A 14,492-nucleotide genomic window follows, 5' to 3' on the forward strand; every position below is an offset into this window, starting at 1 on the left:
GTATTGACTGACCTTCATGTCTTAAAGTAATGATGGACTGTCGTTTCTCTTTGCTTATTTGAGCTGTTCTTGCCATAATATGGACTTGGTATTTTACCAAATAGAGCTATCTTCTGTATACCCCCCTACCTTGTCACAACACAACGGATTGGCTCAAACGCATTAAGAAGGAAAGAAATTCCACAAATTAACATTTAACAAGGCACACCTGCTAATTGAAAGGCATTCCAGGTGACTACCTCATGAAGCTGGTTGAGAGAATGCCAAGATTGTGCAAAGCTGTCATCAAGGTAAAGGCTCGCTATTTGAAGAATCTAAAATATATTTTGATTTTTTTTCAACACTTTTTTGGTTACTACATGATTCCATATGTGTTATTTCATAGTTTTGATGTTTTCACTATTATTCTACAATGTAGAAAATAGTACAAAATAAAGAAAAAACTTGAATGAGTAGGTGTTCTAAAACGTTTGACTGATAGTGTACATCATTGAGTATCTATTTTACTGAACAATGCAACATGCAACAATTTCAAATATATTACTGATTTATAGTTCATACACTACATGACCAAAGGTATGTGTGTAACGGATGTGAAACGGCTAGCTTAGTTAGCATGGGCGCTAAATAGCGTTTCAATCAGTGACGTCACTTGCGCTGAGACCTTGAAGTAGTAGTTCCCCTTGCTCTGCAAGGGCCGCGGCTTTTGTGGAGCGACGATGGTAACGATGCTTCGAGGGTGACTGTTGATGTGTGCAGAAGGTCCCTGGTTCGCGCCCGGGTATGGGCGAGGGGACGGTTTAAACTTGTACTGTTACATTGATGCTGTTGACCCGGATTACTGGTTGCTGCGGAAAAAGGAGGAAGGTCAAAAGGGGGGTGAGTGTAACGGATGTGAAACGGCTAGCTTAGTTAGCGTGGGCGCTAAATAGCGTTTCAATCAGTGACGTCACTTGCGCTGAGACCTTGAAGTAGTAGTTCCCCTTGCTCTGCAAGGGCCTCGGCTTTTGTGGAGCGATGGGTAACGATGCTTCGAGGGTGACTGTTGATGTGTGCAGAAGGTCCCTGGTTCGCGCCCGGGTATGGGCGAGGGGACGGTCTAAACTTATACTGTTACATGTGGACACCTGGTCGTTGAACAGCTCATTCCAAAATCATGGGCATTAATATGGAGTCGGTCCCCCTTTGCTGCAATAACAGCCTCCACTCTTCTGGGAAGGCTTTCCTCTAGATGTTGCAACATTTCTTAAGCCTGGTATTCGATGGGGTTGAGGTCAGGGCTCTGTGCAGGCCAGTCAAGTTCTTCCACACATCTCGACAAACCATTTCTGTATGGACCTCGCTTTGTGTGCGGAGGCATTGTCATGCTGACTCAGGAAAGGACCTTCCCCAAATTGTTGCCACTAAATTGGAAGCACATTGTATGTGTCACACCAACCTTCGCTTTGGCTCCCCCTCCTGTCCGGCGTCGCCGGCCTTCTAGCTGCTGCCGAACCTGCTGCTGGCAAACTCCCTTCACTCGTCAACCCCGGGCTTGTCTCGTAATCATTACACACACCTGGTTCCAATCCCCACTCTATCACTGTAGGTATACTCCCTCTGTCATTTGTCTTTGTAGGTCATTGTAAATGTTGCTTGTTGTCCTGAGAGGAATCTCTCCTACTATTTCCTGAGTACTTTATTATTTTGCACTTTGGGTTTCGTTTCGCTTTTTAAATATATAGTGCTTTAATAAACTCAGTAGTTCTAAACCTGGGATTGCCTCCTGCCTACTCCTCTCTACACTTATGACAGAATGACTGACCCAAGAAAACAGGAAGCATTAGGACATCCCAACATCTCCGTTATAGGAGCGAAGCTCCTATACCACGACTCATGCCTGGACTGCCATGGACGAGGTGCTCCGGACCATACGCCAGGTGCATGCTACACCACCACTTTCCCAGCTCCCCACGGTCGTTCCAGCCACCCCACAACCATCTACATCACCTGGTCCACACAGCAATGTCCACCTGCCCCTCCCAGAGTGGTTTGACGGCATCCCAGCTCATTGTAGGGGGTTTCTCCTGCAGTGTGACCTCCACCTTGCCCGTCATGCCGGGATGGCCTCCGAGAGGGACAAGGTGGCCTTGGTGAGCTCGGTGCTGACAGGCAGGGTTCTGGAGTGGGCGCACGCCGTCTGGGAGAGGGACGGTCCAGAGATGCAGTCCTATGAGCGCTTCACCCAACTCTTCTGTGCTGTTTGCGACCATCCTACAGAGGACCTGTCTACATCAGGGGTCCAGGACAGCGTCTGAGTACGCTCTGGATTTCTGGACAGTGTCTGCGTCCACTGGCTGGAGCGACCATGCCTTGTTGACGGTTTTCCACAGCGGGCTACAGGCGGACGTCCAGACCGAGCTGGCCTGTCTCGATGAGGACCTCACGCTTGACCAGCTCATCGCCATGGCCATCTGCCTGGATCATTTCCTGCGTGCCCATCGTCGCCCATCCCGGGGGCTCGGGTCTCTCCCAGGAACCTCCAGCGAGGTTGAGCCCATGGTGATGGGCACGACACACCTTCCCCCAGAGGGATGTCAACGCAGCCGTCAACAGGGTCTCTACTCCTACTGCGGGGAGTCGGACCACCCCTGGAGGAGAACCAGGCGAGGAAGCGACAGGCCGAGGAGCACTCCTGCACCTTCCCAGGAAGGCGTGGACGTGCCTTGCTTCTCTCTGTCCACCCAGCTCGTCCTCCTTCCTGTCACCTTCCTAGACTGTCCTGGCTCCCCACTGAGTCCTACGCTACTGGCCTCAGCTTCTGCAGGCAATTTCCTAGACCGGTCAGTGGCCTTATCAATATGCATTCCTCTAGTTCTACGTCCAGGCAATTTCTCGCCTTAATTTCTCAGAACACGAATAGAATGATGAGTTTCAGAAGGTTTTTGTTTCTGGCCATTTTAAGCCTGTAATCAAACCCAAAATGCTGATGCTCCAGATACTCAACTAGTCTAAAGAAGGCCAGTTTTCTAATTTATTTAATCAGAACAACAGTTTTCAGCTGTGATAACATAATTGCAAAAGGGTTTTCCAATGATCAATTACCCTTTTAAAATGATAAACTTGTATAAGCTAACACAAAGTGCCATTGGAACACAGGAGTTATGGTTGCTAATAATGGGCCTATGTGGATAACCCATAAAAAATCAGGCGCTTCCACCTCGTATAGTCATTTACAGCATTAACAATGTCTACACTGTATGTCTGATCAATTTGATGTTATTTTAATGTACAAAAAAAGACAAATTCCCTTCACTGGAACTAAGGGGCCTAGCCCGAACTATGGAAAACAGCCACAAAACATTATTCCTCCTCTACCAAACTTTACAGCTGGCACTATGCATTGGGGCAGGTAGCATTCTCCTGGCATCCGCCAAACCCAGATTCGTCTATCCGACTGCCAGATAGTGAAGCGTGATTCATCATCCCAGAGAACTCGTTTCCACTGCTCCAGAGTCCAATGGCGGCAAGCTTTACACCACTCCAGCCGATGCTTGTCATTGCGCATGGTGATCTTAGGCTTGTGTGCGGCTGCTCGGCCAAGGAAACACATTTCAAGAAGCTCCCGATGAACAGTGCTGACGTTGCTTCCAGAGGCAATGTTCTGTTCTGTGAGCTTGTGTGGCCTACAACTTTGCAGCTGAGCCGATGTTGCTCCTAGACATTTCCACTTCACGATAACAGCACTTACAGTTGACCGGGGCAGCTCTAGCAGGGCAGAAATGTTATGAATTGACTTGTTGGAAAGGTGGCATCCTATGATAGTGCCACGTTGAAGGTCACTGAACTCTTCAGAAAGGCCATTCTACTGCTAATTTTTGTCTATTGAGATTGCATGGCTGTGTGCTCGATTGTATACACCTGTTAGCAACGGGTATGGCTGAAATAGCCAAATCCACTAATTTGAAGGGGTGTCCACATACTTGTGTATATCTATAGTGTATAATAAATTCCAGTTTTGGGATTTCATATGACTGGGCAGGGGTGCAGCCATGGGTGGGCCTTGGAGGGTATAGGCCCACCCATTTAGCAGCCAGGCTCACACACTGGGGAGCCAGGACCAGACAATTAGAATGTATTTTTCCTGACAAAATGGCTTTATTATTGGAAGAAATACTCCTCAGACTTTTATTGTCCCCAGCACAAGGTGCCCCTGTGTAATGATCATGCTGTTTAATAAGCTTCTTGATATACCACACCTGTCAGGTGGATGGATTATCTTAGCAATGGAGAAATGCTCACTAACAGGGATGTAAACAAATGTGAGCACAACAAATAGAGAGAAATACGCTTTTTTTGTGCGTATGGAAAATGTTGGGGATTTATTTCAACTCATGAAACATGGGACCAACACCTTACATGTTGCACTTATATTTGTATTCAGTGCAGTATCAACATCCTTGAAATGCAAATCATGAATAGAAATCAATCTAAAACGCATCATAGATGTGATTGATAAAGGAAAGAGTCCAGTGGCTTATGTGTTTGCCACACCCACTTGGTTTGCATGGCTCTTTCTGTTGTCTTTGGGGACAGGAAGTAGAACAGCGACTGTGAAGTCTGCTATGAACGCAGGGAGGTAGGACAGGGGGATCCAAATGAGCTTAGCATCCCAACCAGGTGAGTAGCGGGTCCGCGGGTGGCGGGCTGTAAGAGCATGCTGCATGCAACTGGTCACCTTGGAGATGTCTGAACTGCACAGGAGACCCATGGAGAAATCCTGAGCTTTTACATCTGTAATAGACCACAGGAAATGGATGAGAATCAGACATGAACGTTTCAGCATTGTAATGACATGACTCAACCATTTAAAAAAAAACATACAGTACACAGTATTTACTCACATTCGTCAAAGAATTTGGGTCCATATGAGTGCTTGACCTCCTCGGGGAGACGGTTCCACAGTCTCTGCAGGTCTGCTTCAATGAGGTCCAGCCTGGTCACACCCGTCTTGAAGAAACCAGGCTCAATGATACTCACTTTTACACCAAAATGCTGCATATCCCGCCTGAACATAAGAGCAAGCAGCTTAGTCGTTATCTAGCTAATACACTAAGATGCTTAAATCTATGAATAACTCTGTGGTGCGAATCTACCCTGCACAGCGTCGCACAGTTACAGTTCCGTAATAGAATGCTTGGAAATCAATCCCTAGTTTACTGAGTTCATTATACTGTAAAACAATGCCACAGTACCTAAGGCTGTCAGAGAAGGCCTCCACACCATACTTAGATAGGCAGTAGCCTCCTCCGTTGAGGGCAAGCCTCCCCAGGATACTGGCAACATTGACCACCCTTCCTTGAGCCTTCTTTAAGAGTGGGAGGAACTTCAGGGTCACGTCAATCAGACCTATTAAATTCACATCTAGAACTTTCTTGAAGTCCTCCAACTGCATCCATTCAGTGGGGCCTATAGGTGTGGACCTCCCAGCATTGTTGATCAGCCCCCAGAGACCTGTGATACAGAGAGGGAAGGAGATTTCCTTCAATAACGACATGTGATACAGCATTATCAAGTATTAGAGTACTCTTATATGATGAGAAATGTGGGTAGAAAGAGATACTACAGTTACTCTACAGAACAGTTGCAGTGTAACACACACTCTTTTCTACTACATGTAATCCTAGAGTGATGCCCCATACTGCAATATGTGTCCTATCAATAGCTAGATGAATTCTGGGAATGTCAAAAGGCAATTAATTCATCTTTAACCAGGGCTGGATATGTGAAGCAAAGGTGTCTTAAATATTCCATTCACTAATCTGCTTGTGGAAAGAGGTAAAGGATGCATGACATGATTGTGGATCTTGCACCAAATATTCCATTCTAAATGGGTTGGGCTCCAGTAAGTGCAGTAGTAATATTGCAAAGCTTGGGATAGCCATAAATCAATATGTTTTAGTGTTTAGTGTTTAAAGCAAGAATATTCCAATTTGGCATCTAATTCAAATCACATAGACCATTTATGTGATTCAGAGTAAACTTGTCTGGTGACTAACAAAAGTTTGTCAATGTTCTCATCACTGTGTCTAGATAATGTTACGGTAGGCTTTCTAGATGTTTCCTCAGCAGCTCGCAAGGTGATAGTGGTTTGAAAATATGCAGATGTATGGGTCAGTTTCGGTTAGTCAAGCACCCCTATCTCATTTTTTATCTCGCCCGGTGCTCGACTCTGACTGGCACCCTATCCACCCCCATGCTGCCTTCCTCACTTACCTCGCTCTCCAACCTCCGCGCGCACAAACTCCACCGCACTCTCGATGCTCGGACTGTCGGTAACATTGAACAGAACTGTCTTCAGTCTGGGAGTGGCCGCAGCCTTCAATTCCGATTCACCTTTCTCCGTGAGACATGCGGCTATTACATGAAACCCCTTTTCGTCAAGCTGCCTTGCCACCAAATTTCCAAATCCGCTATCACAGCCCGTGATAAAGACATGTTTCTGGTCAAAATCTTCAACTTTGAAAGAATCTCTAATAAACCAGGCGATGGCTATGGCTGTAACTGAAATGAGTATGCAGGATAGAGCCAAGTGTGCCTAAAACAGACATGCATAAAATGACATTATTTCTTGCATAATCAATCAAGCAATGTAATAAAGAAAGTAATGTTATAAAGTTATTAAAGATAAGGAACTGTATCAATCTCACCTGAAACAAATCTAATAGAATATTCTCTTCAGACACCACAGGAAAGACCTGTAGGGAGTCACATTTCAGTTATATAATGGTACCTTTTCAATAACATATTATCATCTTGTCTTTCCTTCAAAACACTTACACCAGAGAAAGCTGAGTCTTCATCCATTCGTATTCCAATTACTCATTCATTTGAAAAGTTGACATGTTTGCCAGTATAATACAAACAGCATAACTATATTGATAAAGAGGAATAGGCTCTAAAGAACCATATTAAATCATATGAGTTTTCAAATTAAGACAATAGCTTCGTGTTTAGAGTAGGCCTACAGTATAATTATTCTGTTTCTTTTCAGATGCAGTTGTTTGTCTGTGTCCTCCGTCGCCATACTCCTTGTCTATCTTGCTTACAGAACTGGTACACACCTGAAGGATTATATTATTAGTTTGCCATAATCACAGCAGTCACCTGGTCATAAGCAAACTTGGCTGCAAGCAGCTCACAGCTTTTCATTTGACATAGTATACGTCTGGCAGGTTGAAAGATAATACCTAAAAGCGTATTTCTGGTTTGAGAGAACGTGGCTGAATGGAAAATTATACAATTCTACAACCCTCCTTTTTCAATAATTATTTCTGATTCCGCAGTTGAAATTAATGGTAGCAAGTCACAGGTATATCCAATGAGAGTAAACATTTGATTAGGAAGCTTTTGTTTTTTGATGGGAATAATTTGCTGTAAATCATACAGTAGACTAAGTCTATTTGGTTATCATCATGACACTATTCTATCATAGCAGTATAATGGCAAACAACTGTAATAGCGCTTATCTAACCACCAGATGGCCTCCTGGTCTCTCATAAATGTGTACATAAACACGGTGGTAAAGTAAATAATGTACACACACTGTTGTAAACAAGGTTAAAGGTAATTTATTTCTGGCAGTGTTATGTTTATGTAAAAAAGTATAATATATACCCACACAATTATATATAAACCTATATTCACAAATGCAATAAGTATGTAGTGTTGAATTCAATTTGTTCACAATTGACCATTAAAAGGGTGGAACATTATTACTGCTTACACTTGCATGGGATTAGGGTTACAAAATTCGTTAGTTTCCACAAATTCTAGGATTTCTGAAAAATCCAGGAATTTAGGGACATTTTGCATCCTATACAACATCTTCTGTAATGTAAATTATACATTGGACCTACCATGGCTACTTGCAAGTTTGGTGTTTTCTCATCCAGTATATAAAAAAAAAGCAGAATGGAGTTTGTTCTGCAGTCCAACCTACGTGCTTCCCAGTGGCTACTATAAGAAGACTTTGAGGGGCTACAGAATGGGAGCCGTGTCGAAGGTCTGTGCTGCTTGATTGTGTAATATGTCCCTTTGACCTTCAATGGTTTACATGACCATAAGTCCTGGTAAATGCATCCTCTTTCATCTGATTGCCTCTAGGGCTAGGTCACTCATGTTTTTATTTTGAAGGTGCACTCCATTCTGCAAAGTCACACAGTATAATTGAGCAGAGCAGTGTAAGTGGGACGTTGTTCAAGACCAATGAATGAGAAGAAGGGAGCCAGAGCAGGTAAAGTAGATGCACATAATACTATAATCAGCAGCAGCCATCTCCCCTTAGTAACCTGGGAAACAACTATTGGTTGTATCCTTCAATGAGATTGGGTAGCTAATAAGCTAATCAAATGTATTTATACATATTTACATCAGCAGATGTCACAAAGAACTTATACAGATACCCAGCCCGAGTAGATCTAGACTAGAGTTTGGATTTATGGTCTAGAGACAGAATATAATTTACTGTATGTATCAAGTGGACACAATGAAAACATCCTCTAAACCACAAACTCTTTCCATTCAATTTTATTATCAGACCAGTGAAACACCATACAAATACAAAATGTGATTAGACAAAACGCAAATCCCAACTCTGTTTAAGTTGTTCATTTTTCATTCAATTGGTTGAATCAATGGCAATACTTTTTTCTCATTGTAAAAAAAAATGGCATTTTTCTTGCTGTCCCGTGGGTGTAAATAAAGACTTGTTCTTACTTTTGGTCAGACAACCATTAACATTAAAGAATAGATCCTGTTGGTTTGGCCATATCTTTTAGGAGCATTTTGTCAGCGATCCAAGTTGGCAGGTAGGACATTGGCAACCATAAGAACTTGGCATCCCAGCCAGGTGAGTAGCGTGTCCGAGGGTGGAGAGCAGAGATGTCGTGCTCCATGCAGCTCACAACCTTCATCAGGTCCCCATCCAGCAACGTCGCAACATTCTTCTCCAATGTCACATTTGCTGGAAGAAAGGTATTACCTCCATTAACAAGCTGACGTCAAAGGCAGACCTAACTTGCCCAGTTCATTTGCCCTGGGCAATCCCTGTCAGCCCGTTCTTGAAGTGCTTGTCATTCTGTCACACAGGTTTTGATGAACCTATTTGCGTCAATCACACTACAGCAGCATGCACAGGTTCATGTGTATATTTGTTTGTTTCAATTTTTTTTTTAAACAATATATTTTTTACAGTACCTCTCTCTGGGTAATCATGTCCATATTGATCTTTGATTTCTTCAGACAGATTATCCCACAATGTCTTTACATTCTTTCTCAGGAGATTTAGATCAGTCACACTTGTTTTGAAAAATCCTGGTTCAAGACACAGGACTTTAACTCCAAACGCTGACATGTTCATCCTGGAATTCAAAAACAGAAAATGTGCCAAAACAAACATTAAAACATGTCTGCAATACAGTATCCATATAAACTCAGAGCCATAGAGAATAATGTTCTGAGCATCACTATTCAGTTTGCTACAATTCTCAAACTCATTCAAATAAACCCAATACAGTATATTCTTAGACAAAAGGCCAGGCCTCGCACCGTAGACTGTCATTGAAAGCCTCCACTCCATATTTTGACACACAGTAGGGACCCCCAAAGGCGCTTATCCTCCCAAACACGCTGGCCACATTCACCACCCTGCCCCTGGCCTTCTTGATGAGGGGCAGGACACTCAGTGTCACACCAATGACTCCAATAAGGTTAACATCCAACATGGACTTGTAGTCGTCGACGGTCATCCAGTCACAGGGACCTGATGGTACAGAGACTCCAGCATTGTTCACCACAGCCCACAGACCTGAAAAAAAATATTAAGGCAGACCATATTGTACAGACAAAATCACACACACACACACACAGCAGGACACAGGCTGTAGTCACAATGAAGGATGTAGGCATGGAATGTTTTCATCCAAATGTCATCAAGTGCTTACATGCCAGTTGTCACATATGGGAGTGAGGTATCTTACAGTGAGAAATGTTAACTTAAAAGGCCCAGTGCAGTCAAACACCTGATTTTCCTGTGTTTTATATGTACAGTTGAAGTCAGAAGTTTACATACACTTAGGTTGAAGTCATTAAAACTATTTTTTCAACCACTCCACAAATTTCTTGGAAAATCAATAGAAATCAGCCAGGACCTCAGAATTTATTTTTTGTAGACCTCCACAAGTCTGGTTCATCCTTGGGAGCAATTTCCAAACGCCTGAAGGTACCACGTTCATCTGTACAAACAATAGTATGCAAGTATAAACACCATGGGACCACGCAGCCGTCATACCGCTCAGGAAGGAGACGCGTTGTCTCCTATTGATGAACGTACTTAGGTGTGAAAAGTGCAAATCAATCCCAGAACAACAGCAAAGGACCTTGTGAAGATGCTGGAGGAAACAGGTATAAAAGTATCTATATCCACAGTAAAACGAGTCCTATATCGACATAACCTGAAAGGCCGCTCAGCAAGGAAGAAGCCACTGCTCCCAAACCACCATAAAAATGCCAGACTACGGTTTGCAACTGCACATGGGGACAAAGATCGTACTTTTTGGAGAAATGCCCTCTGGTCTGATGAAACAAAAATAGAACTGTTTGGCCATAATGACCATCGTTATGTTTGGAGGAAAAAGGGGGAGGCTTGCAAGCCGAAGAACACCATCCCAACCGTGAAGCACAGAGGTGGTAGCATCATGTTGTGGGGGTGCTTTGCTGCAGGAGGGACAGGTGCACTTCACAAAATAGATAGCATCATGAGGAATTCAAATTATGTGGACATATTGAAGCAACATCTCAAGACATCAGCCAGGAAGTTAAAGCTTGGTCGCAAATGGGTCTTCTAAATGCACAATGACCCCAAGCATACTTCCAAAGTTGTGGCAAAATGGCTTAAGGACAACAAAGTCAAGTGATTGGAGTGGCCATCACAAAGCCCTGACCTCAATCCTATAGAAGATTTGTGGGCAGAATAAAAAGCGTGTGCGAGCAAAGAAGCCTACAAACCTGACTCAGTTCCACCAGCTCTGTCTGTAGGAATGGGCCAAAATTCACCCAATTTATTGTGGGAAGCTTGTGGAAGGCTACCCGAAACATTTGACCCGAGATAAACAATTTCAAGACAATGCTACCAAATACTAATTGAGTGTATGTAAACTTCTAACCCACTGGGAATGTGATGAAAGAAATCAAAAGCTGAAATATATAATGCTCTACTATTATTCTGACATTTCACATCCGTAAAATAAAGTGGTGATCCTATCTGACCTAAGACAGGGATTTTTTACTAGGATTAAATGTCATGAATTGTGAAAAACTGAGTTTAAATGTATTTGGCTAAGGTGCATGTAAACTTCCGACTTCAACTGTATATTTTTCCACACTGAGGTTGGAATAATACTGTGAAATTGTAAACATTATGATAATGCCCTTTTAGTGTAAGAGCGGTTTGAAAAGATTGCAAGAAATGTCACTGTTTTAGTGGGATTGCGTTTTTGGCCTGTCCGGTGACATCCAAACCAGTCTACCAATAACAGCTAGTTTTCAGTTCTCCCCACTCAGGCCACTCCCAGACAGTCCTAGCAAAAATCTTGCTTGAGAAATTGCTCTTTGCTAAGAAGCAAGTTGTTTCTTTTTGACCATTTGAATTTAAAAACAAATCAGAGTAAGGTACTTAATTCTTACCCAGAAAGTATTTGATAGAGATAACAGCTGCATTGGACCTTTAGGATGTTTGTGGTTAGAAATTCCATAGCAAGTTTAATCTGACGCATAGTAATTATAATTATTGAGTAGACCAACAGTCAGTATAGATACTTGGATATTTTGAATACCAAAATATCCAAGTATTACAAAAGTTGCAACATTTGGCTAAATTGGACTTCAAAAGACACACACCCTTCTCCCCAACCAAGGTTTTGATGAATGCTGTTGCTTTGTTGACACTGTCAGTGCTGATGACATCCAGGTGGACTGTGTTCAATCGTTCAGAAGAGACCTTCTTCAGCTCATCCTCCCCCTTCTCAGTGTAGCAGGCTGCGATCACACAGAAGCCCAGCTTGTCCAGGTGTCTGGCCAGAAGGTTCCCGAACCCAGAGTCACAGCCAGTGATGTAGACATATTTCTCTCCTTTATTGGGTACTCTTGCGAGTTCCCTGTACCAGCGGAACACAAACCAAAAAGCCACCAGTCCAATAATGTACAGGAACATTTCTGAGAGGAAAGAGGTTCATTCAGATAAACATAATATTTTATCACATTAAAAATAAACATTTTCTCTTTGCAAAGATATGTAATTGAAGGTTCATTGGGAGCATATCATATTATCTTCCATTTTACCAAGGAGCACAAACCAGTAGAAAAATCAATGCAATCATTCCAATGGCAAAAATGGCAGAATCTTGTAGGATACTATTTTGCAAACCATATATTTCCATTCATTTTAATTGGATTTTAGAAGCAAATGCATATCATATCTGCTGTGTTGTTCACACTACAACATTTGTTTAAGTATTCAAGGTCTATTTACATTTCTCCGGTGTGCAACTGAAAGTTCTGCTTAGTGACTATCCTACAGCTAGAGCAGCGTTTCTTAATCATGTTCCCTGTGACACAAATGAGTGACAATTTTGTTTTTGACTTTGCACTACACACCTGATTCAAATCATTAAAGCTTGATGATAGTTTGATCATTTGAATCAGCTGTGTAGTGCTTGGAAAAAACAAGAATGTGCCCAGGACAAAGGACAACTTGCCTACAGTAATTACAGAATATTTCCAAGTGAAATATATAGTAGACAGTCTGATGACATGGCCATTTGAACATGAAGTGAGGCATGGAATTAGAGGAAACTTGATCGGTAAATCAACTTGGCTACAAAAGATCATGCATTATCACAAAGTATTATACCTCCAAACTGATTAGCCTGCCCTATTCCCTGGATCAACAAAACCATAAACTGTCTACATAACATCTAACCGAATGATAAGATCTCCTGTTTACCATTTTAACCATGAATGATCTTTGACCACTATGGGTTATCTATTTATATTGAGCAAAAATTATTCGGATAAATGGCTGAAATCTTCATACCACATCTACATTACTAGCACCTGTTGCATACAACAACATAACAAAAAAAAACACACATATAAATATATATATATATATATATAAAACTTGACAGCAATGACCTCCAACATCTACGCATAAAATATGAACATTAATCAGATTCAGACTCAGATTTTTTTTTTAAAATCACCTCGTTATATTTCATCATATATTTCATCATTCATTCTTAGAAAGATAATACACGAGTGACTCGAATCACTTGTTCAGCGAACTGCAACTTTATCAGCTCGACTAATGTTTGTCCTAACATTTAATGTTCATCAAAAACTGAACTGCTTGATTAATATCCTTTCTCAGACATGGCAAAGAAACACTGGAAACTTAACCCAGGCGACAGAATTGTGCTCCCCCAAGTACGCTTGTTGAGTGGCTGGTAATAGTGTAACATCAGTGACTGTATTCCTTGTCCTAAAATAGTTGTATTTTTCTCTGTGTTCTTCACCTTCCGGTGTGTGAAGAAACTTTATTTAACACATTTTTTATGGACGGTCGACGTACTCCATCTGCTGGACGTTATAAAAGCTGTAACTACTCTTCAACCACAGCTGAAAACCAGTCGTTAATTTCAAATGTTCGATTTGCAACCTATTTATGTGGATGAGTGAAATATATATGTAAACACTAATGAAGTGTAAACATGACAGTGTTGAAATGTTCACCTACTGCACCAAGTCTACTGGCCTACCATTCAGGTGTGGTGGGTATGCTGGTATAGGATGTTTTCATGATGGTATCTGTCTATAATGATAGCTTATGATTATCATAGATCTATCTTGCAACACTACCCTTATTCATTCAGGGTCGTCACTCTAGCTACATTGTGAGACACCCAGTGGAATGACTCACAACGACCAGTCCTGTTTTATTACAGGCCATCTCAAACAAACCCTCTCAAGATCCCACTTGATATGACTCATCATCAGTTACAGATGGTAATTAATAACCGTCTCTAAAGCAATACAAATTCCTGTCTATCCTGACAGCTGCCATCGCGGCTATTGACCTCAAACCATTCAGACTTTTGTAAAGACCTGAGTTTGGTCAGATATTAGGATCATTTATAACAAAGAAATTCTGAGTGTACTCTTGCCTGTTGAAAGGTTTGTGGTCATAGGCACATCCTTAAAAACGTAGTTGTTGGGCTAATGAAGTATACTTGAAAAGAACAAAAAGGCCCATTAACTGAATATGCTCCAAGTTACCACCTTTATTGACAATGTTTAGATTCAAAGCGATCTTCTCATTTTTAATATTAGAATCTAAAAATCACCCCTTAGCCTAGTCCTGGTCTTATCGCCAACCCCTATGGCATATCCTATGG

At 42.0% G+C, this 14,492-nt stretch overlaps 2 protein-coding genes across 4 annotated transcripts; both read right to left on the minus strand.

The window, feature by feature from the left end:
• Positions 1 to 4,330: 4,330 nt before the first annotated feature.
• On the minus strand, positions 4,331 to 8,122 carry LOC139380325 (retinol dehydrogenase 1). 2 transcript variants are annotated; one of them, XM_071122929.1, is made up of 6 exons: positions 7,899 to 8,122; positions 6,690 to 6,737; positions 6,256 to 6,577; positions 5,235 to 5,493; positions 4,884 to 5,047; positions 4,331 to 4,773 (listed from the first exon to the last, which is right to left on the minus strand). In XM_071122929.1, the coding sequence occupies exons 1-6, from the start codon at positions 7,899 to 7,901 to the stop codon at positions 4,517 to 4,519; spliced, it is 1,053 nt and encodes a 350-aa protein (XP_070979030.1). In that variant the 5' UTR covers positions 7,902 to 8,122; the 3' UTR covers positions 4,331 to 4,516. The 2 variants fall into 2 exon arrangements, with proteins under 2 accessions (XP_070979030.1, XP_070979029.1); XM_071122928.1 differs by lacking the exon at positions 7,899 to 8,122 and adding an exon at positions 6,820 to 6,915.
• Positions 8,123 to 8,555: 433 nt separating this feature from the next.
• On the minus strand, positions 8,556 to 13,543 carry LOC139380326 (dehydrogenase/reductase (SDR family) member 9). 2 transcript variants are annotated; one of them, XM_071122931.1, is made up of 5 exons: positions 13,471 to 13,543; positions 11,938 to 12,252; positions 9,589 to 9,847; positions 9,238 to 9,401; positions 8,556 to 9,004 (listed from the first exon to the last, which is right to left on the minus strand). In XM_071122931.1, exons 2-5 carry the CDS (start codon positions 12,248 to 12,250, stop codon positions 8,781 to 8,783), a joined length of 960 nt encoding a protein of 319 aa, XP_070979032.1. In that variant the 5' UTR covers positions 12,251 to 12,252; positions 13,471 to 13,543; the 3' UTR covers positions 8,556 to 8,780. The 2 variants fall into 2 exon arrangements, with proteins under 2 accessions (XP_070979032.1, XP_070979031.1); XM_071122930.1 differs by lacking the exon at positions 13,471 to 13,543 and having other exon boundaries at positions 11,938 to 12,259.
• Between the last annotated feature and the right edge of the window lie 949 nt (positions 13,544 to 14,492).

Source organism: Oncorhynchus clarkii, chromosome 22 (genome assembly GCF_045791955.1).
Source record: "Oncorhynchus clarkii lewisi isolate Uvic-CL-2024 chromosome 22, UVic_Ocla_1.0, whole genome shotgun sequence".
Taxonomy (NCBI): domain Eukaryota; kingdom Metazoa; phylum Chordata; class Actinopteri; order Salmoniformes; family Salmonidae; genus Oncorhynchus; species Oncorhynchus clarkii.

Coding starts and splice junctions, on each gene's coding strand:
- LOC139380325 (XM_071122928.1), bottom strand. CDS start 6,846: ATGGATGAAGACTCAGCTTTCTCTGGT. Junction 6,738..6,819: donor AAGACTCAGCTTTCTCTGGT/GTAAGTGTTTTG, acceptor GACTCCCTACAG/GTCTTTCCTGTGGTGTCTGA. Junction 5,494..6,255: donor CGCGGAGGTTGGAGAGCGAG/GTAAGTGAGGAA, acceptor TCTGTATCACAG/GTCTCTGGGGGCTGATCAAC.
- LOC139380326 (XM_071122931.1), bottom strand. CDS start 12,250: ATGTTCCTGTACATTATTGGACTGGTGGCTTTTTGGTTTGTGTTCCGC. Junction 9,848..11,937: donor AACCTTGGTTGGGGAGAAGG/GTGTGTGTCTTT, acceptor ATTTTTTTTCAG/GTCTGTGGGCTGTGGTGAAC. Junction 9,402..9,588: donor GCTTTCAATGACAGTCTACG/GTGCGAGGCCTG, acceptor TTTGAATTCCAG/GATGAACATGTCAGCGTTTG.